Below are 22,695 nucleotides of genomic sequence, written 5' to 3'. Positions count from 1 at the left end.
GCCCGTGTCCCCGTGTGCGAGCCGCGCCCCCGAGCCCGGCTCGCTCCCCCCGGCCGCTAGGGGCGCTGCGGCGGCTCCGGCGGGGCGGGGCGGGGCGGGGCCGGTCGCTGGCTGAGGCGGGGCGGGACCCGGCGCGGCCGCACAGGCCGGGCTGTCTCATGGCGCTGAGCCGGGCGCTCGGGCTCCGTCTGGCCTACGCGGCAGCGGGCGCCCTCATGGGCCTCTCGGCCTTCCTCGCCTGGAGCCTGGCGCCGGCCTTCCGCCAGCCCGCCACGGCCGCCGCGGGGGGGCTCTCCGGTACGGGGGGGGCCGCTGCGGGGGGGGGGGCTCCGGTACGGGGGGGCCGGGCGCGCGGGGGGGGTGTCTCCGGTACGGGGGGGCGCTGTGGGGGGGCCGGGCGCGCGGGGGGGGGTGTCTCCGGTACGGGGGGGCCGGGCGCGCGGGGGGGGGTGTCTCCGGTACGGGGGGGCCGGGCGCGTGGGGGGGGTGTCTCCGGTACGGGGGGGCGCTGTGGGGGGGCCGGGCGCGCGGGGGGGGTGTCTCCGGTGCGGGGGGGCCGGGCGCGCGGGGGGGGTGTCTCCGGTGCGGGGGGGCCGGGCGCGCGGGGGGGGTGTCTCCGGTGCGGGGGGGCCGGGCTGGGCTCTCTGGTACAGACTAGGCACAGGGCTCTGGGTGCTGGCATGCAGTGTGGGGGCTCTGTGATATGGGGCTAGTATGGGGGGCACGAGGGGGCGCTCTGGTATATGGGGGCTGGGCACAGGTGATGAGGGGCTGTCCAGTATGGCAAGTTATGGTGGGGCCCTCTGGTATGGGGGGGCTGGTGCAGACATGGTGGGATTCTCTGGTATCTGGGAGGGGCAGGTGTGGGCATGAAGAGCCTTTTCCAATCCCTAGGAAGCAGGGGGGGCTCCCTGGTATTGGTGGGGTCCTCATGCAGCTGGGGCTCCAGGCACACCGTGGTCTTTCCAATTGGGGGAGTGGGGAGGCGAGGGGTTCCCATAGTGGGGACACAGCACAGGCAGGTGCTAGGGCTTTGTTCTCTGGCATGGGACCTGCGGCGTTTATGGGGGGTCTGGCTTGTAGGTACTGCCCAGGCCAGCGTGTCTGTTAGGGATTCTTGGGGTGGGAGATCATGGCACTAGCAGTCTATGCTGTGCTAGCTTGGGTTGTGTGCGTGGGACGCAGCCCCCTATGGTCAGGGGCCCTTGCATGTTGCACTGCTGGAACCCTGTGCTGAGAGATCTGTTAGCCCAACTGTGCCGGGGGTTTATGCTGTATGTACCCCCCCCTCCCCCACCTGGCTGCGGACTGGATTGGGTGCACCTCACTGCCTGGCGGGGGATCGGATGGATTCAGGCAGGTCCCCAAAGTGCTTTCATGAGCTAATATTTCTTTCTCAGCGACCTAGAGCAGTTTCTGATCTTGTGTTTTGGGCTGGCTGCTCTTCGTTGTGGCTCATTTTATTCATCCTCTGCGAGGTTTTCTCATGGAGTTTGACATTTATTTAGTTTCCAGCAGATGAGGCTATGTATAGCCCACAGCCACGCCCCTCTCTAACCAGGGGTCAGCTTCCAGTGTTTTTAAGACTCTACCCGTCAAGATGGAGGGTTGTATGCTGAGATTTATGCTCCACCAAGTTTGCTGTAAACGTGGCTGTCCTCTGCTCCACTTCATTCAGCCCTCATACTGCTGGGAAGATACTAATGCTGTCCCTTTGGAGGAGATTTGGAGTCGCTGCAGGTGTATACAGGCTATCAGAATAGCCCATTCTGATACTTGTGGGACTAGATTTATAGAAAGCTTTTTGGTTTTGCTCACTTAGGTAATATACTTACAGCTGCCACTCTCAAGATTGTTAGGGTTTCATAATTACAAGGCAGTTGTAGTAAGCTGCTCGTGTTATGGTAGATGGGAGTGGGATCTTAAGCGTTGTAATTCTGCTTTTGGGTGTGTTCATTCGTCTGTGGGAGGATTTATAGATTTGAAGGCCAGAATGGACCATTATTTTCTAGCCTGACCTCTAGCATGACACAGGCTTGTAACTTCACTAGTAATTCCTCCATCAAACCCATAACTTTTGGTTGAGCTAGAGTAAATTTTATAAGAACGCCTGGTTTTGATTTAAAGACTTCAGGTGATGGTGAATCCACCAGGCCTCAAGGTATGCTGTTCCAGTGGTTAATTCCCCTCACTGCTAAAACGGTATGCCTTTATTTCTAGTGTGAATTTTTCTAGCTCCAGTTCCTATTCTGGAACTCATCGGTTTTTTTTCTGCTAGACTAGAGAGTCTAATCAATCGGATCAGTAATGTCTTCACGTGTACGTATTTTTAGCCGTTGGTCAAATCACCTCAAGATCAGCAAGTGGCAGCATGTAAGAGAGAGAGTAGAAATAAATGGAATTCTTAAACAGCAAACAGTCTACTTTATATGTAGTCAGGGTAATAGAGATACTTCTAAGGATTTTGTGGGAATGATAGAGGCTCTTTAGATGTCTGAACCTTAATGTTGCCGTTGTTGACTCTTTAAAAGTGTCAGAGCATTATCTGTAACTGGTAGTAATCAAAGGCAGTAGGTCAGTGATTTCTGCAAGACTTTTGAGAGAGTGGGGAAGCCCTTATAGCAGGGGTTCTCAAACTGGGGGTCAGGACCCCTCGGGGTCATGAGGTCATTATGTGGGGGGCCACGAGCTGTCAACCTCCACCCCAAACCCCGCTTGCCTCCAGCATTTATAATGGTGTTAAATATATTTAAAAGTGTGTTTAATTTATTAGGGGGGTCACACTCAAAGGCTTGCTATGTGAAAGGGGCCGCCAGTAAAAAAGTTTGAAACCCGCTGCCTTATGGTTTCAGTGTGCTCGTCAAGAATGGGTGAGGAGTGGAAACTTCATCACAGTCTACATTAAGGACTGTTAAAATTGACCAGTTATATCACACAGGTTGCCAGCTGAGCCAAAGTGGGTTGCACTTTTTGTTAAGTGAACAGCCAGGAAAGGTTATTGGGATCATAAGTGTCTCAACTGGGGCTGAGAAATGGATGTGGGGAGGGAGGGAGGAAAGAAGGAATACGTTTGGCCTGTGAGGTAGAGTAGGGTAATGGAGAGGCTACATGGTGGTCTCGTTGTATAGGTGATCAGAATTTTCAAAAACTGAAGAGTTGCAGCAGATAGATAGGGAGTCCCTCCCTGTATTTTTGCACATGGACCTTTGAAACTTTACCTGGTAGGATTCTGAATTTTCTTTAGTGGTGTCCCTTGAAATCAGGATTTTTAAAGGACTATAGTGAGACTTATAATGCACTGTTAATGTCTGATCCAAGTTGAAATTTGCCATTGAAAGTGGTGGTTTCAGGGTTACGTTAACTTCTTACCAAATGTGAAAACTCAGTAAATGAATAATTTAAGTAAAAAAATAACTTAATTCTTCCCACTTCCTGAACCTCATTGCTAACAGGTGCTGATTTTTCTCTTGTGTAGCACATCAGTCCCTAGAAGGTTATTGCAACAGCTCCTAGCTATTTCCTAGCAGCGCTGCTGTTTTCTCTGTGAAAGGCTGAGGGTGGATTGCATATCTCTTTTGTCTCTGTGGTTTTTGTAAATGAGGATTGGGGACATTTTTTACCACTCACAGACTCCAGACACACTTTTTATGAACATAGTTTCAGTTCAATAACTGATTAGGCTAGCCCAAAATATGGCATTTGGGGGTGGGGTGGGGGGATGTAATAAAAGGCTGGGATTTTAACCTTTTGTGGCTGCTGTGGTAAACCCAATATTCTGGCTAGTCCTGTCACTGAAAATGTATTGTTAGTTCTAGGCTGCGTGTAAGGTACTGGTGAGTCCAGAATGGCTGCGTGTAAGGTACTGGTGAGTCCAGAATGGCTGCTGTCTGCCTGCACAATCACTGTGTTTTATGAACAACTTAAATCTTAAGTTCTCATTTTGTAATGTTATCTATCACACTCACAAAATAAAACGGAATAATTGAAACATGGAATTTAAACTACAAAAAGTCTAATCTTTCACATTTTCATAGTTTAAAAACCGTGTCCAGAGCAATGTGTTCTGCAGGATGAACAGTGTTCAACAAACCTGTCCTGATTTGAGAGCTCTGTGCTCTTGATTGTTGGCTTGACAGCTATCAGCATTCAGGGACTATAAAACCCTTATTATGGACCATTGATTACTGCTCTCAAAATGACAAGGAAGAATTGAAAGCATCCCTGAGTTTGTTAAAAGTTTTAGATTAGCAGCTCATGTTTTATCAGCTGTTCACAGTTTTAGTCACCACAGGAAGTGAAGGGATCCCCATTTCCTGAGACTTCTTTGGTAACATCATCTGTGTAATGCAGGGTGTAACAAGTGGGAGGGCATAAGGGAGGGCATAATTTGAAGATAATGCAGTTCCACAAATGTCTGTACAGTTTGAAAATTTTAGGCCCAAATTCAGAGTGACAGATGATTTTTAGTTTTTGGAGTGCTCTGCATGTAATACTGTAAAGAGGTCTCATTTTCAGAAAGTTTGTTAGACACCTGCCTTCTGAAAATCAGACTGCTTTAAATCACTTAGAATTATTAATCACGGCCAATATTACCATTGATATGTGACAAGAAGAGAATTCATATAGTTCTTGTCAGCTCTAGGAGTAATATATAGTAATATATATGTCGGAATATATATTATTTTCTCGATAGTTATTTTCAGAGTAAAACTGCATTTTTAAAAGTATATGGATCTCTCATGTATTCTGCTTGAACTCTGGAAAGCCAACACTCCAGTGTGTTTCTGATGCCCTGTCCAGTGCAGCAGCAAGTCATGGAGCTTCTGAGACACGCAGGATACCGATATTCCCATTTGCCAATAGTCTGTTCCTTCCCAACTGACTTTTCCTCTGTGTGCCCTGCTCATACTACACACTGGGAGCTTTTGTTCTTTGCTGGTTGGAGAATCAGACAGAGGTGCCACCTTCCTGCCCCATTCTCCTGGTTCTACAGAGCTATTTGGCATACAGTAAATACAAAAGAAGTTAAAGAAAAACCTATTTTCTACTGCCTGTACACACATCCTCCCACTTTGCAATGGGGTTTCCAGAGCCTGCCTCGTGACTGGGTATTAATGTGAAAGGCAAAAACAATATCAAAGCCATTCCAAACTGTTGGGTCAGAGGTTGTCTAGATTGGCATTTGTGGTTCTATTTTAACTTCACTTTGCATCACAGTGCAGACTGCATTCCTGGAATATTGTGAATCTTCAGTTAGTGAAGTTGTTCACTACTCCACACTTAAGAGGATCCCACTATATTTAGGCAGTGGTGGCCCCTTAAGTCTCAAGTAAACAGTGCTTTAGTTTAATTTTTGTCTCTGGGATACTTCATTAAATAGATTAGTCTGTTTTTATTTTAACTCATTAATTAGTAGTTGTTTCCATTGAGAAGAGATGGAAGGAGAGGAATTGGGCAAGCTTTTGACAAGTTTCCTAACTTTAGAAATTTCACAATAAGCTGGCGAGGAAAGTAGGTGCCTTTTTGTGACTTTCCATATTTTTAATAGGATATTAAATACCAAATGACTGTTGGTTAGCTAATGCTTGTGACACGGCCCACGAAGGCGGGGAGGTACAGTGTTTGTGCTGGTGCAGCCCATGCTGTTGTGAAACCAAAAAGCTGAGCTAGGTCTGTCAATGCAGAACAGCCCGTGCATTGGATCAGAATATGCTGGGTCTTGGCACAAACTTTCTTTTAACTTAAATGTACCTGTTGCATTCACAAGCTTCAAAAACTCATCCAGGCACCTGAATGAGAGTTGTAGGTCCAGTATTGTGTATGTGGGAGAAGGTTGTTGAGGCCCCACCCCCATCCCACCCCTTCCTTCAAGGCCCCACCCCACCTCTTCCCGCCCCCCCCTCACTCCACCCCCACCTCTCCATCGCTCACTTTCCTCCCCGCTCGCTCACTTTCATCAGGCTGGGGCAGGGGGTTGGGGTGCAGGAAGGGATGCGGGCCCTGAGAGGGAGTTTGGGTGTGTGCTCCAGCCGGGCAGCTCTTACTTTGGGTGGCTCCTGAAACATCTCTCTGGCAGCGGCTCCTTGGCAGGGGGTGGGGAGGGCATTTGGATAAATGGATAATATTTCCATATTTTAACAGGCTATTAAATATTATACATAGAATTATTGACTCTTTGGAGACCCTGCTGACTAACCTAGGGCCTTAAGTATATTGTGCAACTCCATATGGGTGTCTTGATGCCCGCACAGAATTAAACAGCATAATAGTCAGTGGTTCTCAAACTGGGTCAGGACCCCAAAGTGGGTTGCAACCCCATTAGACTTGCTGGGGCCCGGGGCTGAAGCCGAAGCCCAAAGGCTTCAGCCTTGGGTGGTGGGGATCAGGTTATAGGCCCCCCCCAGCTGGGGCTGAAGACTTTGGGCTTTGGCTTTGCCCCCCGCCTGGGCAGTGGGGCTTGGGTGGGCTCAGGCTTCAGTCCCCTCTTGTGGGGCCATGTAGTAATTTTTGTTGTCAGAAGGGGGTCACGGTGCAATGAAGTTGGAGAACCCCTGGAATAGATTGTAGAAAAGGGTTGTGTTTATGCGTTAGCCAGTCTTTAAATATTAATTCTGGTTTAAATACAAAAATACCACAAATTCATCATCTACATTTGGGGTGATGGCAGTAGAATCTTATGCTTTAAAATGGAGAAGATAGGCATGAATGAAAAAAATTGAAGAAAGTAGGCAAAGAATGAAAAATATACACATACACCAAAACAGGAAAATATGAATGGATATTTTTGTCTTGATGCCCCTTTCTCCCTCCTTTCTCTGTTGTCTTTTTAGACTACGTTTTTAGAGGCCAAGATCTGTCGTATTTTGTGTCTATGAAATGCCAGGCAAAAATAATAAATAATATTGTTGGTTTAGTTTTGAAGTGCTATATTAGATGCACAAAGCATCTGAAGTCTATAAGTCTCATTTCCTGCTACTAAAACTGGCTGATCAGACAGACTTAGAGTTTAGCCAAGACTTCAAATGCCAAGTGCCTTTCTTCTTGCACATGTGCAGTCCAGCCTACTTTGCTCTGAACCAAAAAGTCAATCCACTTGTACTGCACATGCCCAAAGTGCAATTTTGTGGGCTCAGAAGTTGGCCAAATAAAAACCAGTTTTCACTGGAACACTGAAAAGATTCTTCTCCTCAGAGGACTGTTTCCCTAACAAATTACAATTTTCAATCCCCAGCTGTTTTGGCATAAGAACTATTCAAACAAAGTCTTAAGAAGATTTTTTTTTAAACTTGTTCTCAAAAATGGCTGAAGCTGAACAATTTTGGCTCAGACTTTCAGAAGAAAACATTTTACCCTTTCATAGCGATCTACAATTCTTGAGCCTGACAGGGCAAGGTCTTGGATAGTTATGAATGACAAAACAGGGTCAGAATGGAAATGCATAGGGTCCCTTCATATAGGTGTCACTAATGCTTGAGGTTGTATAACTGCGCTTATAAAACAAGAGTCCTATGGATGTTTGATGGAAAATGGCATTCGGATAACGTGTTCTGAAGAAACTACTTTGGGTTAAATATAGTTACATAATTCTCCCCAGAAATGTGCCAGTGGTTCACAATAGCATTATCCATATTTATTTTAATTTTGCATAGTCATCACATTTGTCATTGTCAGCAAATGTGGTTGTTTATTTTTTAAACTCCTGTTTAACTGTTTGGTCTTCTGGAACTCACTGTGGGAAGAAGAGTTGTTAGGGTTTTTTATGCTATCTTGTCCTTTGTCAAATTGTCCATGATACCCATTGCTGTAATTATGAAGGGTATTTGTCCCCCACCTGATTTGACAGCAGAGGCAGCTTTTATAGTGTCTTCGTCAACAATGCAGCTCATTTATCAAGGCTCTGAAAAATTAATCAAAATGCCCAGGAACTGGTTTTTAAAAAAATACAACCGGGTGTTCATTTTAGTTGTTGCATTTGGAGAAAATGAAACTTGTTTTATGTGCTCTGAAGGTTGGGAAGCTTTGGAATTGTGTTATTGAAATACTGAGGATAATTACCAGTATTTTTCTCCTTTAAGAGTTGGCTACCAAACTTGGTGACATCTTGTTTTGAACTTATTTTTAGGAACTTGTTCATTTACACACATTCCAAGTACTCTCTAGGTTTTATATTCTTAAATCTGGATTTAAGATTTGTCAAAATACCCAAGTTGACTTTTTCTTTAAAGAAACTCTGCCTCTCTCCACTCTGTTTCAGATCTACTCTGTGCTTTACTTAGGTAATCTTTATTTTAGATGTCTGTTTCCATAGTAAGAAATCCCATAGATTCTGTTTTGCTGAATGGCTATTTTAGCCCAGGACACTTCTGAGAGCAATCGTCTGAGAGTGGCAGCAACCAAATATTTCCAACTGTGAAGGATGTAAGATTATATGAGCCGTGTTTGGGCCACTGAGGCAACTTCATCTTACCCACCTTCCGAAACTGCTGCTGCAGGGCTACCTCCAGAGACCCTGATACTGCTTCTGTATGTGACTGTGGTGTGGGGCTTGGATCGAACTACCTGGATGCAGAGTTGGGTGGCAGTGGTTAGATGGAGTATTTTTTGGAAGTAGGATTATGTGAAACAGAAGACTTAAACGCTGAAAGTCATGAACTGAATCCTCTGGAGGTCTTTAAACCTCTCTTCCCCACTTTAAATGACATCATTTTATTTTATTCCAGTAAAAATTGTTTCTAAAAACAATTTTTTGGAGCAGAACAACTGAATCAGTCAGTTATTGTATTAGTGTTGGAGCCAGTCCAGTAGAGCGCACAAAGCTGTATAGTGCTCTTACATTAGATGTGGGCCATATTTCTGCTGGAGATGTTCTCCTATAGATGATGAGTGTACTCGTTTGTTGAGAGAGCAGAATGGTCTGAATGCATTCTAATCACAACATGACCATGTAACCCTGTTAATGGGACTGTACTAAACTTGTTTAGTTTCCCACACAGTTGTTACTGCTATTATCAAATTTTTCAAGACCCTTTTATTTTTAATCTGGCAAATTGACCTGGCCCCCTCACCACTTACCCCAGGGAGGTTATGGGATAGAGATCGTTTCCTTTCATAGCTCTACTAAGACAAGTTTGTTTACGTGGCTTTGTATGGTGAAGAGCTTTGCTTCTGTAATCTTTGTTGGTAAAGTCAAAGTCTTGGGGCTTGTCTACATGTGGAGTTATGGAGGAACAGCTATTCCTGAATACCTCCATGTGTGGACATTTTTTTCCTCAATAAGGTGGCCTTGTATCTGTTTAAGCTTAACTCAGTGGGTTAAACTAAATATGGATAAGGCACTCTTACTGTGACATGAAGGTGTCCACGCATGGAGCTGTCATGGGTTGCACAGGCTCCGTGCTCTAGAACCACTCTGAATGAAATTCAGACAGGACCCGTTTGTAGTTTGTCTCCCCTCAGGGCACACTCTCACTTGGCTTCAGCGCCTCCTGGGGTCTGACTTGGAGTGTTCAGCACCCCTCTTCATGCCCTGAGCTCCCCGCAATGAGTCCACTTGGGGAAGCCTTACTTGCCCACCAAAGGGGCCATGAACCCCCAACTTGACTCTCAGCCAGCAGTGTAAAACAGAATGGTTTGTTAATCATCTACATTACAACACAATGTAGACAAGATCTTGTTAGCACAGAAAGCAGGAAGTTACAGCAAAGTCCTGCACTCTCCCCCCCTGAGTCCCAACCCAGGAGTAGCTTTTGTCCAGCAATCTCTCGCTGTCTGCTCATGGTTTCAATAAGAACGTTTGCTGAGCTATCCATGGAACCCCATTGCCTTTATTACTATATAAAGTGCCTTGGATTCCTGTGGCTTGGAAGGAAACCAAGTCTTCAGTTTTCCCAGTGAATACTTACCATAAATGAGTGTGTGAGGGGAAATTACCTTTTGGGCAGAGACTGGTCATAATTCTCCAGGAAGCTAATGCTCTGAATTTCAAAGACACTGTATAGGCTGTCCTGAACAGCTTCCTGAAAACTTAGCAATAAATGCTCCAGTTTATCACATGTTTCCCTGTTGTTTTTTTATTGTGAAGGCTTTAATCTCAGTAATCATATTTTTTTGTGTTTAACAATGTATTGGTCTGACTTGGAATAACGGGTTATAGCTGAAATGAGCAGCAGAAGGTATCTGCTGGCCTGTGCGGACAGTGCTTCAGAATGTGCTGTTCATGAACCGTGTGGCCCTGTAGTGGTGTGTTAGTTTTACAGAGCAGGGGAGAAGGAATGCCTTGTTAGAACTCCTCCAATGTGAAATGCACGGGCTTGGGTTGAAAGTCATTTTTCTCTAATATTGCTGCCTCACTCTTAAAGTCCAATTACTTGGGCATTGGTCACTTGCCGTTGGGAGCAGCAGTTGACCAGCCTGTGCAATTGTTATAACCTACAGATGTTAAGACCAGAAGGGACCAGTCTAATAATCTGCCTAATGTGCATAGCCCTGGCCAGAGAGCCCCACAGAAAGTGGACTGTATGAGAAGTGCCTTCCATCACCCCATCTCAAACAAGGCTTCTCTTGTGATAGAGATTGTATATGAGTGTTTCAGGTACTGTACTGTCAGTAACAGTGGTCACATAGTTTGGTACTAGTTTCAAAACAAAACAGCCCTCTGAAATGAAAGCTTCTTCTCCCTCATATAAGCCCTCCCTATCCTCACTTCCGGTTACGGAACAGGAAGTTCTATGACCTTTGTAGGAGAGAAGGATGGGTGTTCATTCCCCAGGCCCATTCAGCCATGGACCTGTGGCCAGAACATCAGAAATGGGAGTCAATTGGCATGACATGTGATGACACCTATTCCCTGAGAACTCAGACCAGGCGCAGCTCTCACTACTGGCTTGGCCCCTGTTCAAATCTAGGTTTGGTTCCCTAGAAATGGAATTCTACATATCCCATTACCAGCTCCAAGAGCCTCCCAGTTGCCCTGATGTTCAGTCTGGATTTCATTTTGATTGGAGACTATTCTAGTGATCCTGGAGTGATTAGTTGCCATGGCCGTGTTTTTTCAGCTACTGTACCTATTGAAAAGGAAGGAGCGCCATCCCCTTTTAAATGAGCCTTTCTGTTGTGCTTACCGGGCAGTGGCTTTTAGTGGTGTTGTTCATGCCCAGTATGTGTCAGTTATGCCAAGTCTGAATTAATCTTCTCCAGTTTTGATCACAAATACACTTCTTAAAAATAAAGCCAACTGGATGCAGTCGCATTAAAGCCAGTGCCAGGAAAGTGCTCCAGAAAGTTAACTGTACTGGGGAAGGCTTATTTCGCTTCACCACTGATACCCTGCGGATTAGTAATTTAGCAATTTCTCTCTGATGTTTGAGTCTGTGCAGGTCTCTTTGGGACTTCTTGTCACTTGGCATTTGTTTTTTCTTTACCTTAAACTTGTGAGGACACTTCTCAGAGCAGGTGTTTCTTTTGTTCAGCCACATAGGACAAGAGAAGTGTGATTGGACCTCTGCAGGTTTCTAAGTTCTGCTTGCCTTGGTTGTTTATTTTTGTTGGGTTTGTTTTGTTTTTTTGATGGTTGAGTAAAGTTTCACTAGTGGCCTTGAGTTTGAATTGTACCTAGATCAGGGGAGTCCATAACTTGGTTTGGACTTTCATGCGCTACCACCATACAAGTAAGTAGGAGCAAGCAATATTCCCTCTAATTTTTTCCATCCGTGTGCGGAATAAATGTTGTTATATGCACCGAGGTATGTGCGGATGTGCGCCACCAGTAGAAACAAAAAACCTAGCTATGATACATATTTTTAAAAAGTTAAATTGGGATAATTACTCCAGCCAGGACAGATTAGGCATTTTAGAACTCACTACTCGAATTAAATTTAAGCGTAAGAGAAATAACAATTATGAAATGCATAAACCAGTCAAAACACTAAAATAACACTCTTTGAAAGAATAAAATTACAGAGAATATATGTGCATTGCAGGAATTACCAAGAAGTAACAACTACGATAATGCAAGTATGTGTTGGGAGGTGAGTGTGACACAGACTGTGTGTGTGACACTCTGTGTGACAGAGACTGTGTGTTTGACAGTATGTGTGATTCAGTGTGTGTGACACTATGTGTGATTCAGTGTGTGTGACAGAGACTATATGTGAGACACAATGTGTGTGATACAATGACTGTGTGTGTGTGTGTGTGTGTGTGTGTGAGAGAGACCCAGAGAGACCCAGAGACCGCGTGTGCGCTGGCTGCTGGGAAAGTTTCTGAGACGCCCTGCGCTGTCTCTTTAAGAGACTCACTGAAAGCTCTCCTGCTCTGTCCTGATCCCTGTTGTCTCCCCTCCCCCGCTCTGCAGAGATGGGGCCTGGGGGTGGGGGAGGAGAGAGCGAGAGTGTGTGTGTGTGTGTGTGAGAGAGAGAGAGACACACACACGGAGACTGTGTGCGATAGTTGCTGGGGCGATCTCAGAAACAGTGCACTGTCTCTTTAAAAAAGACACTCAGCCACTCACCCTTCCCCACAGCAGCTCTGAGCCAGGCTGTGTCCCCTGCTCTGCGGAGATGGGGTACAGTGGCAGGAGGGGAGGGGTACACCCTGACATCAGCACCCAGGAGCAGCTGCAGGATGGAGCACCTGAACACATGCTGCCCTCTTAATCAGCTGGGTGGCACTTAAATCTCTCCTGCGCAGTGCGCCCAGCTTACAGGGAACACAGAAGCAGTACTGTCATCGTTAAAAGCAGGCTGTGATTTGGTGCCTGGACTGGCAAACTACTTTTACAGCTTTTCAAGGCAATCAGCTCATCTGATTCTAAGAATGAAATTGTGAACAGCAAGTAGTGGAAGCCATCCCTGACTTATTTGATATTGCTGTAAAATCCTAATTCTTCTCAATGAGAATTCATTTCCCTGCAGTGTCGTTCTTGGATTCTAGACAGCTGTTCTCTGAGTTGGATTCCAACCCTGTGTATATTCAAAGCATTAGAATGAAGTTAAACTTGAATAAATCATAATAAGGTAGCTAGTTTTGTGTCCGTCGCATCTCTCATAGTCTTCTAGGTTCTGAATGCAGTGAATCCATTCTTAATTCACTAGGAATCCAGTTATAATGCATTTGTGGGAAACTGTTTTCACTGTGGGCCCTTTACAGTGCTGCATCATTCAGGATTGTTAGTGATCTGACCATCAGTTGTAAATAGTTCATGAGCTTTATAATAAATATAAAATCCAAAATATAGTAATTTTATGCAGACTTAACAGATGTTGCAATTGCTAAAGACTGCGAGGCTTCTGCACTTGTGAAACTATTCCCAGGGATGGTGCCTATATGCTGTTTTTGTTTTTGAGTTTCCCAATTCTGAGAGTTTGGAAACAGTCAGCATGAACAGATGGAATTCCAGGCTAACACGAACCTTTTAGATCTTCCATTCAGCATAATGCTAAGGACTGTGCTTTTGATGACTTGAACCTGTTTGCAAAGTTTGTGTAGCACAACACCATGACCTGTCGGTATCTAAAGGCAGAGGCGTAGCAGATGATTTTGGGGAAAGGACCGAGGTGTATGTTGTTCCTTTCAGACCATGTGGGCTGATTGCCAGCGGTCAGAGCCCTAAACCCAATTTAGAATCATTAGAATTCTAACACTGCTATTGTCTAAAACTAATCACTGTGTGGATGCTCTGGGGACCATCCCTAGAGAAAGGGAGGCTGACCATATCTTCTTTTGCATGTGTCAGTCACACTTGTCACATTTGTTTGCTCCGTCATTTCAGATGATTATTCTAGGCTAGGGCTCAGAGGTTTAACTGATGATAAATGTTGCTAAGTAATTTTTCATGCAGAAAGTGCTGTGTCAGGCCTTGTATAAGGAGGGAACCAGGTGATTCCGTGTGTGCTGAATCAGTTCCCGTCATAGGAAAACCACATCAACTTCTCCTAAGAACAGCAGCTTCAGTGCTGTAACACAAACACCATGAATCAGCACTTTAACCAAGTAATATGTGCTTAGTCATTGTGTGAAAGTGCATGCTCCGCTGCAACAACCATGGGGAAATGTTTACATTGTGCAAACGGTGAACATGGAACTTCCCATTTTCTGTGTTTTAAATGTGGTTTGAACTTTTAGCTACTCACTAGAGAGAGCAAGCTTAGTTAATATGGTGTTCAAGGTTAGTAGCTTAACCTTCTAAGTGCAGGTTCTTCTAACAAGCTTCGCACCATGTTATTAAAAGCATTGCTCACACTGTTGTGATCTTCTGTATGTGTCCACAGAGCACAAAAGTGTTCCTTCTGCTGGACACATCCAGCTCGATTCTGATCTCTGGTATGTGTACACAGAATGCTGTGTTATGTAAAATCAGCTAGTCAAAAGCATTGTCATCACAAGATTTGCGGCATTAAGCTCTGGAGTTGCTTTAAGGAGTAGTGCTTCAGTGCTATCTGTCCAACCAGATTAACAGGAGAGAAACAAGAGGCAAACCCTGCCTATCTGTTTATACACTGAGAAAGGCTGTAATCCCCGCCCCATTCCCCTCAGCATGAAATCGGGCTGAGGGCTCTGTGACAGTGAGAATTTTCTGTAACTTTTTTAGGAATCCTAGGTTTGTTTCAATTTCCCCATTATTTTGAAGGCCCACCCAGTGGGAGAAAAAGGACTCAGTTTTCTCTCAAGGCAGGCTGAGACATAGGGGGGGGTGTGTGTGTGTGTGTGTGTGTGGCCTAGCTGTCTAAGCCGGAATGGGCCATTAAAAAGGACTGCCCTAGACTGACACTATATCAGTGGAAAATCTGAAAAGACAATGGAAAACCCAGTCACCAGGACAGGAAGCTATGCATCCGAAGAAGTGAGGTTTTTACTCACGAAAGCTTATGCCCAAATAAATCTGTTAGTCTTTAAGGTGCCACCAGACTCCTTGTTGTTTTCACCAGGACATTGGCACCTAGCAGCCAAAGACCCAGAGGGAGATGGATGGAAAGTTCTTTGCAAAAGTTGGAAGGTTTGTATTGAAAGAGGCAGGAGACTGCAGGAAGAGAAAGGACAGTCTCATGGTCAAGGCAGTACAATGCCACCCAGGAGAACTGCATTCTATCTCTGCCTCTGCCACAGAGGTCCTATGTGATCTTGGACAAGTCACTTAAACCAAACTCTTTACAGGTGGCTGCAAATTTTGTGTGCCTCATTTGCTGTGTGCCCTATTTGAGACATCTTGGGCCAGATATGCAGAAGTGCTGAGTCTTTATGACTGCAAGTGATACTCCTGGGGGAATTCTGTGCCACTGCGCACATGCATATTTCAAGTGCCGTGTGCATATTTAATTTTTTGCAGAAAATAGCTTCTGCTGAAAAGTTACTGCAGTTTCAGCTTTTGCCACTGGAGGGCGCTGTGGCACTAGAACAGAGCAGCTGCTCCTGGCAAGCCCCAGACAGGATATGGAAGAGAAAGAGCCTGCCTTCTTCACAGCGCCTGTTGGGGCAGGTCTGGAGACAGGGATTATGGGGAGACAGCATGGGGCTGCTGAGGGGTTCACAGATGGAGGCTCATAATGGCTAGTGGGAGAGGACAGACTGGGACAAGGGCTGAATAGGAGTGGAGGCGCAGGGCCATGGGGGAGGGAGGTGCAGGGCTACAAGGGGAAGGGGTATGATGAGTGGGGGCACAGACGCATGGGGACAGGAGGTGCAGGGACACATGGAGATGAGTGGACGGGGCTGGCTGAGGGGGTGCAGGGACACGGGCAGAGCTACAGGGGAAAAGGGGGATAGCAGAGTGGGGGCACAGACACACGTGGGGACAGGGGTAGATGTGCCTGACTGAATGGGAGAGGCTAGGGGTCATCCAGGGTCTGCATGGGGACACTTCATAATAATCCCTCCATGCCCTGCAAAAAAAACTGTTTCATACTTTTCCCACCCATACCTAACAACCCTTCAAGTTCATATCCAGGCTTCTTCCCAGCAATTACTTCCCTCTCCCTCAGCTTCTCTATTACCCCTGACTCCCCCAAGCCTTTGAACAGCTTCTGAGGGGTGCCGGAAATATGGTTTTGTACTGTAGTTTAAATGAATTATTACTCAGAGTTCTGTATTAATGTGCCTAGTAAGGAATCTATTTGTCAAAAAACATTTCCTGACTTTTTTTTGTTGTCTATATTGTTACAGACTTACTGGCTGACAGGTATTTTGAAACAAATTACCAAAATAATTGAAACTGGTGTGATTATATTGTGGTGGTTTGACAAATAAAATGTGCAGAATTTTCAAATCTTTGGTGCAGAATTTTTAAAGTTTTGGCACAGAATTCCACTGGAACTGTGCTTTGAACAACTGAAGTGCTATAAAATGCTAAATACTCTGAAAAATCAGCCTTTAGGGTTTTGGCACCCAAAATTAGTGCTCATGTGACAATTTTGGCTTTAATCTCTGTGCTTCAATTCCCCAGATGTAAAAAGGGTTAATAACACCATCTAATCTCTTGTGTATTGGCAATAATCATTAATATTTGACGCACTGAACTGCTTATTAAGTATCCGTACTGTGGTGAGAGAACCGTAAAAATGCCCGGGAGGAAATTAATCTTTCTATTCAGGGCAGGGTTTGAACCAGTGTGTGTTATATAAGGCCTGGGGTCATACATTGAATGTGGAGGATAAAAAGTTACCTATTTAGTTATCTATCTGAATAACTACCTATTCTTGAATGAGGCTGGTTCCTGTGGAAAAAATAGTGTGAGATCCTGTAATTGAACTCTGTTTCATAATACATACACATAAGGGGGCTGAATTAGGCTTGCGTGGCCAACCTTAATTCTAGCATTTCCTTAAATTTGGAGCGCTTGACTTCGAAGCCTTAATGTAGTTTTTGGATGTAATTAGCTGTATGTTTGTTTATAGACACCTTTCTGTGTTGCTGTGTGATTCGTTATACTGATTCCCCTTGCTGTCTAATTGAGCAGGTGTTCTGGCGCTCTGGGCCCTAATCACGCATGTGATGTATGGGCAGGATTACTGGAGGACCTGGTTAAAAGGGCTGAGGTTCTTCCTCTTCATCGGGATCCTCTTCTCTGCTCTCTCCGTGGTGGGATTTTGCACATTCCTTGTTCTGGCCATCACCAAGCACCAGTGTAAGTATATTGTACCAAGAGTGGTCATGGGGAGGTCATCAGGAAGGCTGGAATTAATGGGCTTGTAGAGGGGAGAACAGGCACAAATTAGTGACTTGCCCAAGATATTGAAATTACTTCTAAGCACCTGTCTATTCAGCCTTCATAAATCAGTTTGGATAGGAATTTTGCCACATAAGCCTACGAGTCCCTAAACTCTTTGCATCAGGGTTTGTTACGATGCTATAAAATATTGAACAATAAGCCAAAGAGGAAGGGTCAGTATTGTTGGACTAACTTTGTCACCCCCAGGTGATTCATTAACACCATATTGGCTGGATGGAACTCACTTTTAAAAAACTGTTCACATTTGTGATATTTATGGCTAGACAGCCACCCAAGCAATCCCATCTGCCAAGAATTGGCAGGGTTCATTGGGAACAGAGCCTCTTAACTTCCCTTCGTTTAGATCCAAACGGAGTTCTTCTGCAGAGATTTGAAGATCTCCTTTCATTGTGACCGTTTCTAACACTTCAGTAGAATATGTTAATTGTGCCCAGTTAGTCAATTCCCACCACAGCAAGATGTGGGCTTGGGGCAGGGGAGCAGTGAGAGTTACTGTGACTGATAGTGTGGCTTTGGGGCTCCTAGGTGTTACTGCTCTAGAAACAACACTACGCAATTTGCATGCTTTAGTCTGGACTGCACAGCGCTTTCCTGTGGCAGAGATGGATAGACCATTTGCCTACAATATAAGACCGCTGAAGATCTAAGTGTGTGTGAAAGCCTTGTGCTGAACCACCTCTGAGAGGCATGGAGCACTGCGTTCCTAGGCAATGGCACTTACCATCTCTAGTGCCCCATTTTACGCTAGCTGTTTTCTGATGAATAACCAAAAATGCTTCTTTCCTTTCCATCTCCGTGAGCTCTGCACAATATGGGCAGTTGATACATAAGCATATACCAGTAGTGTAAGATCTTTCAAACCATGCAGGTTTTTCAGACTCAATCATTAGATGCATGATCATCCCAGTTTGCTTTAAGTGACATGGAATAAGCTCCAAGCAAGAGTGTCGTAGGGCTCATTGAGTGAGGCTGGGTCTCCTCTGAAGACTGGGAGTGTAGAGAAGTAACAGCATTCCTCTCATTCCTCCAGTCAGCATGCCTCTTTCATGCTGTCCTGCTCTGCAAATGCCTACAGCACTTATGCTATCAGCTATTCCACTGCATGCAGTCCTGTGCTCCCTTCAGTGTCCCTTCCTGCCACCAGCAGGGAAACATCCTCCTTGCTATGTGTGTGGGATTCATCTCTTCTCCTCAGAACCCCCAAATCAGCCGAGTTCCTAGAAAACAGTGGTCTTTTCAAATGGAAAATGGACCATTGCGGGGAAGCACGTTTCGTCGTGTAACCACAGCTCTCTACTCTCGGACCCACTTAGCCGTAGTATTGAGCCGGCTGTTGGGTTGGTAGCTGTATGATTGGTGTTTTGCTGCAATCGCTGGTTACACACCTGGAGGATCCTTAATGGGAGGAAGGGAATGGCTTCACAGAGTGAAGAAGGGTCACTGTCCCCCTTGGTCAGAATAGCATCGTGCGTGGATCTTCCTTGGCGATGGCACGAGTATCTTTTCCATTTGCTTGGAACTGGATTCAGATTGAGCCTCCAGGACCCACTGCTCTTAGAACTACAGAACCCTAAGCAGAACTGGTGCAGTTCAGAGGCACCAGTGCACACAGCACAGCTCACAAACCTCGGTTACTCCTGGAGACAGGAGCACAAGTCTTCTGTTGAACGGGAGCTTGGAGGGAGGTTCTTCCTGGGACAGTCTTTTACGGTGCATGTGTTGGTGTTGGTCCTGCTTTGAGCAGGGGGTTGGACTAGATGACCTCCTGAGGTCTCTTCCAACCCTATTCTTCTGTGATTCTATGTGGAAATCTAAAGGGGGATTTTAAATATAACTGGCTTCTTTTCTTTCCTAGCCCTGACTGACCCCAGCAGCTACTACCTGTCGTGCGTCTGGAGTTTTATCTCCCTGAAATGGGCCTTCCTGCTCAGCTTATACTCACACCGGTACAGGAATGAGTTTGCAGACATCAGCATCCTCAGTGACTTCTGAAGCTTGGACTCAATTCTGTCGGAAGCTGCTAATGTTTGACTGGGCTTTGGATGCCCTGCACTGGAAGGAGACTGCGAAGAGGCAGAGAGTAGGAGCAGCCCAGCTCCGCAGGACTTGTCTGTCGGCAGTAGGGGTTTCCCCTAAGTGCTTTTATTCAACCTCTTAATTTGGCTAATTATGTCAATCTAGTGTTTTTGTTACCCTCTGGGGCGTCCATGTGTCTGGCAATGAGTCAAGAAGTTCCATGCACTCGCATGCAGCAGGCCTCAATTTGCTATCTGCATTGCTCTGCTGTTGTCGTAGACCAGTGACTTTCAAATTAGCCTGTGGATGCAGCACCTGGTTAAGAATTGGGCATCTTTCTCTTAGCCAATGACTCACCAGCCTGCTCGTGGGGGTGCCCGGGGTTGCTTAGCAGAGGACCATGCCCTGTGAAGGGAGGTCTTTATTCTCACAGGGTAATTTGAGCAGGGGGGGTGCATGTTGTCTCCCAGCACTGGGGAGGACAAACCCATCGATAGCTCCACACCAGCCCCCCAAACCTTCAGCATTTCATTGTGCTGCTTCCTGTAAACAGTTGGGCCAAGAATAAGGCATGGTGCTGGCTCCACCCTGCTGTGTAGAGCACATGCACCCCCTTGTGCAGGCCAGAAACAAGAAGTCAGCAATGCAGTGTCAGTTGTCTCAAACAGAGGTCACTTATGTGGGGCGGGGGGAGATCCAGTGCTGGAGAGAATCAACGCTAGCTGAGCGTTGCACCCTGTTACATTGTGCTGCCTGTTAACCCAGGACCATTCTCAAAGGAAACTATTTTATTACAGCACTTAAGAGTGAGAGATGTAGCAAGTGGCATCTGACGTGTGGGTAGTGGGTGCCCTGGGCAAGGGGCTGGGCTGTTTGCGTCTCAGAAGGGTCGTGAACGTGTGTGATTCATTGGTTTAAAGCCGTCTGTACATTTGGAGGGCATTGTGTGTGCTTCTGTTCCTGTAGTGATTCTTGTTCTGTTCCACTGCAAACCTACTGCTGACCGACCACTATGGACCATTAGTGCTGAGCGGCTCCAAGTAGCACAGGGGGAGAAAGCAAGAGCTCAGCACATCTGTGCGTCCTGCAAAGGCCAGACCCGCCGTAGATTGCGGGCTGCCGCTCGGTGGAGGCGGCTTCTTCCTGCTTGGAGCCTGGTGTAGGGCACATACGTCACCAGCAGTTTGCCTGGGTTGCTAAAGTTCTACAAACGTATGCTCTTGAGCATAAGAGGGGCTCCCACTCACCTACGGCCGGATGAAATTGCTGATGGCAAGTGGGTTGCAGGAGCACAGCAGAGGAGGCCAGGTGACGAAGCTACCCTGGCTTTTCTCCATGTTTGAAAAATACATCGGAATGTACCCAGTAGGCAGCCTGAGCAGATCTCCACGGCAAGTGTCACCAGCATAATACACTGATTCGGTGTCCCATGGTAGGTCTGAACTTCACGGGACCTGCTATGGGAGAAGTCACACTGAGAGCTCCTCCCCCTCTGCTCCGGGGAGGCCCTAGCACTGAGATTTTGCTGTGTCCGCTCTTCTCTCGTACACTGATCACTTGGACACTCTGAGTAGGTTTAATGATCTTTCACCCTTGTGTTTGGTCCTTGTTAATATTCACCCTGGGAAACTTCAAACTGCAGGCTGCTGCTTTCTTTCCTGCGGTTGCTCATGCCCACACTTTCCGTTCAGGGCGGCTCTCGGGAGGATTTGCTGGAGGTGTCTCATCAGCAAGGGGCAGTTGGCATTTCCTTTTTAATAAATTCAAATAGCAGTTGTGTGTGATTTTCTTTTGTGCAGGTGGGTGGGGGCAGAGGCACTAGGAACTCCAGATTGAGAGGGGTCAGGCAATGGGGCTGGTGGAACTGGACTGCTCCAGTACATGTGCATGGTCACAGGTCCAGTTGTAAAGTCACTTCTGTATATATACTACTGAAAGTCTCCTGAAACATAGGGTCAAAGAGATCTCCTAGGCAGTCCATAGAATGTGAAGCACAGAGGAAACTGCATAGGGTGCAGTGACTAGGCGGTGAAGTAGGTGTGCTGGGGCCTTACCTGTTTGTGTTGTGAGGCCTCTGTGTCTTAAAGCAGAGTGGGTTCTTTGTGCTGACGTCTGTGCAGTTGTCCATTGGGGAGTAGCTTGCGGTGTCCAATGTAGTGTGTGTCTCTAGCTGCATTCTCTCACCTCTACATGCCTAACTCAGCAGAAATTTCCAGAAAGTTTTTGTGCCTCCCCAACCACACCCCATGCTGTCCTGTGCTTGGTTTGGAAGATCAGTAGTTTGAGCACATGGCTGGGTTTGTTAATGATTTTTTGTTAAAGGGATTTTCAGTCTTTGAGATTCATTAAATATAAACATCCTTCTGTTTGTGGGGCAGAGACCCTGACGACTGAGAGCCGCCCCAGAGCAGCTTCCAGGGAAAAGCAAGGAGTGAAGGCTCAGACTGCAGCCAACACCTCCCAGGGCAGCAAATGCTGGTGAGACAGGGCCACTAGAAATCCTCCGAGACAGGCAGGAATCTCTGTGCTGAGCAGAGACTGCAGCTCTGAAATACCCATTATAGAGATGAATAGGCTCAGAATTACTGAAACGCCCCCTAGAGGTGATGTTGGCAGAAGGCAGTGTGAGACTCCTAACTGGGTGAAATGGATGTCCCTGCCCTCATGAGCAAATCTGTGACAAGGCAGGAAGGAGGCTGCCTGAGGATTAGACATCATAATTTCAGTGTTTTAAGCTGTGGTAGCTTTCATCCCCCACCTAACAGCTCACACTGTCCCGCTCCTGGGAGGGGATCCTGAACAATAAGCGCTGCTGACCTCAAACTCAGAGGTTCATCTTGGCCCTAATGTTATTCTAAAAGTGGAACTATGTCTCCATTCGCTTACTGAATTACCTGGTGTAGACGGACTCCTCTCTCAGGTTTATACCCAAAAGGTCCACAGCAGCTCACCCTGGAGATTGTGGGGGGCTTTTTTTGAGTGACAGTAACTTTGCTTACAAACAACCCACTTAATCAACCCCCGTCTTCTCTCCACCGCGTTTGCTCTAGAATTTGTACTCGTGTCACAGCTTTTTAAAAGATCGTGTATGTAAATATCTAATATATTTTTACATTGTATTCATGCTTTGTTTGCACGCTCAGTAAGGATTGGGTCATGTAGCAGGAGTGTAATTCATGGGGCGGGGTTCACTTCCCTGTATCCCAGTGTGTGTCTGATGTTGTATTAACCACACTGTGTAATTTGTATGTGACACCATCGTAAGAGCAGAAATACAGTATTCTCTTTCTCACCAAACCAGAGCGTCCGGCGTGATTACCTGTCCTGTAGGAGCAAAGCTCTTCCCGGTTGCCACAGCATGTTTGCAGAAATCATTTTAAAAAACTGGTTTAAAATGATTTTTGAACACAGTGGAAACTAGTGTGGATGGGCCTGGGACCAGAAACAGAGAACTTGTT

General features: G+C 46.1%; 1 protein-coding gene across 1 annotated transcript; it reads left to right on the top strand.

The window, feature by feature from the left end:
• The first annotated feature begins 112 nt into the window (after positions 1-112).
• Positions 113-22,534, top strand: SLC48A1 (solute carrier family 48 member 1). Its single transcript, XM_054012381.1, has 3 exons — positions 113-297; positions 16,949-17,116; positions 19,077-22,534. The coding sequence occupies exons 1-3, from the start codon at positions 159-161 to the stop codon at positions 19,211-19,213; spliced, it is 444 nt and encodes a 147-aa protein (XP_053868356.1). The 5' UTR covers positions 113-158; the 3' UTR covers positions 19,214-22,534.
• Positions 22,535-22,695: the final 161 nt, after the last annotated feature.

Source organism: Malaclemys terrapin, chromosome 23 (assembly GCF_027887155.1).
Source record: "Malaclemys terrapin pileata isolate rMalTer1 chromosome 23, rMalTer1.hap1, whole genome shotgun sequence".
Taxonomy (NCBI): Eukaryota; Metazoa; Chordata; order Testudines; family Emydidae; genus Malaclemys; species Malaclemys terrapin.
The sequence above is the reverse complement of the archived record's forward strand: the minus strand, read 5'-3'. Positions and strand labels throughout refer to the sequence as shown.

Bases quoted from the DNA above. Each gene is read 5' to 3' on its own strand.
- SLC48A1 (XM_054012381.1), top strand. From the start codon at position 159: ATGGCGCTGAGCCGGGCGCTCGGGCTCCGTCTGGCCTACGCGGCAGCG. The intron at 298-16,948 runs GTACGGGGGGGG...CTAATTGAGCAG, and splicing joins CGCCGCGGGGGGGCTCTCCG to GTGTTCTGGCGCTCTGGGCC. The intron at 17,117-19,076 runs GTAAGTATATTG...TTTCTTTCCTAG, and splicing joins GGCCATCACCAAGCACCAGT to CCCTGACTGACCCCAGCAGC.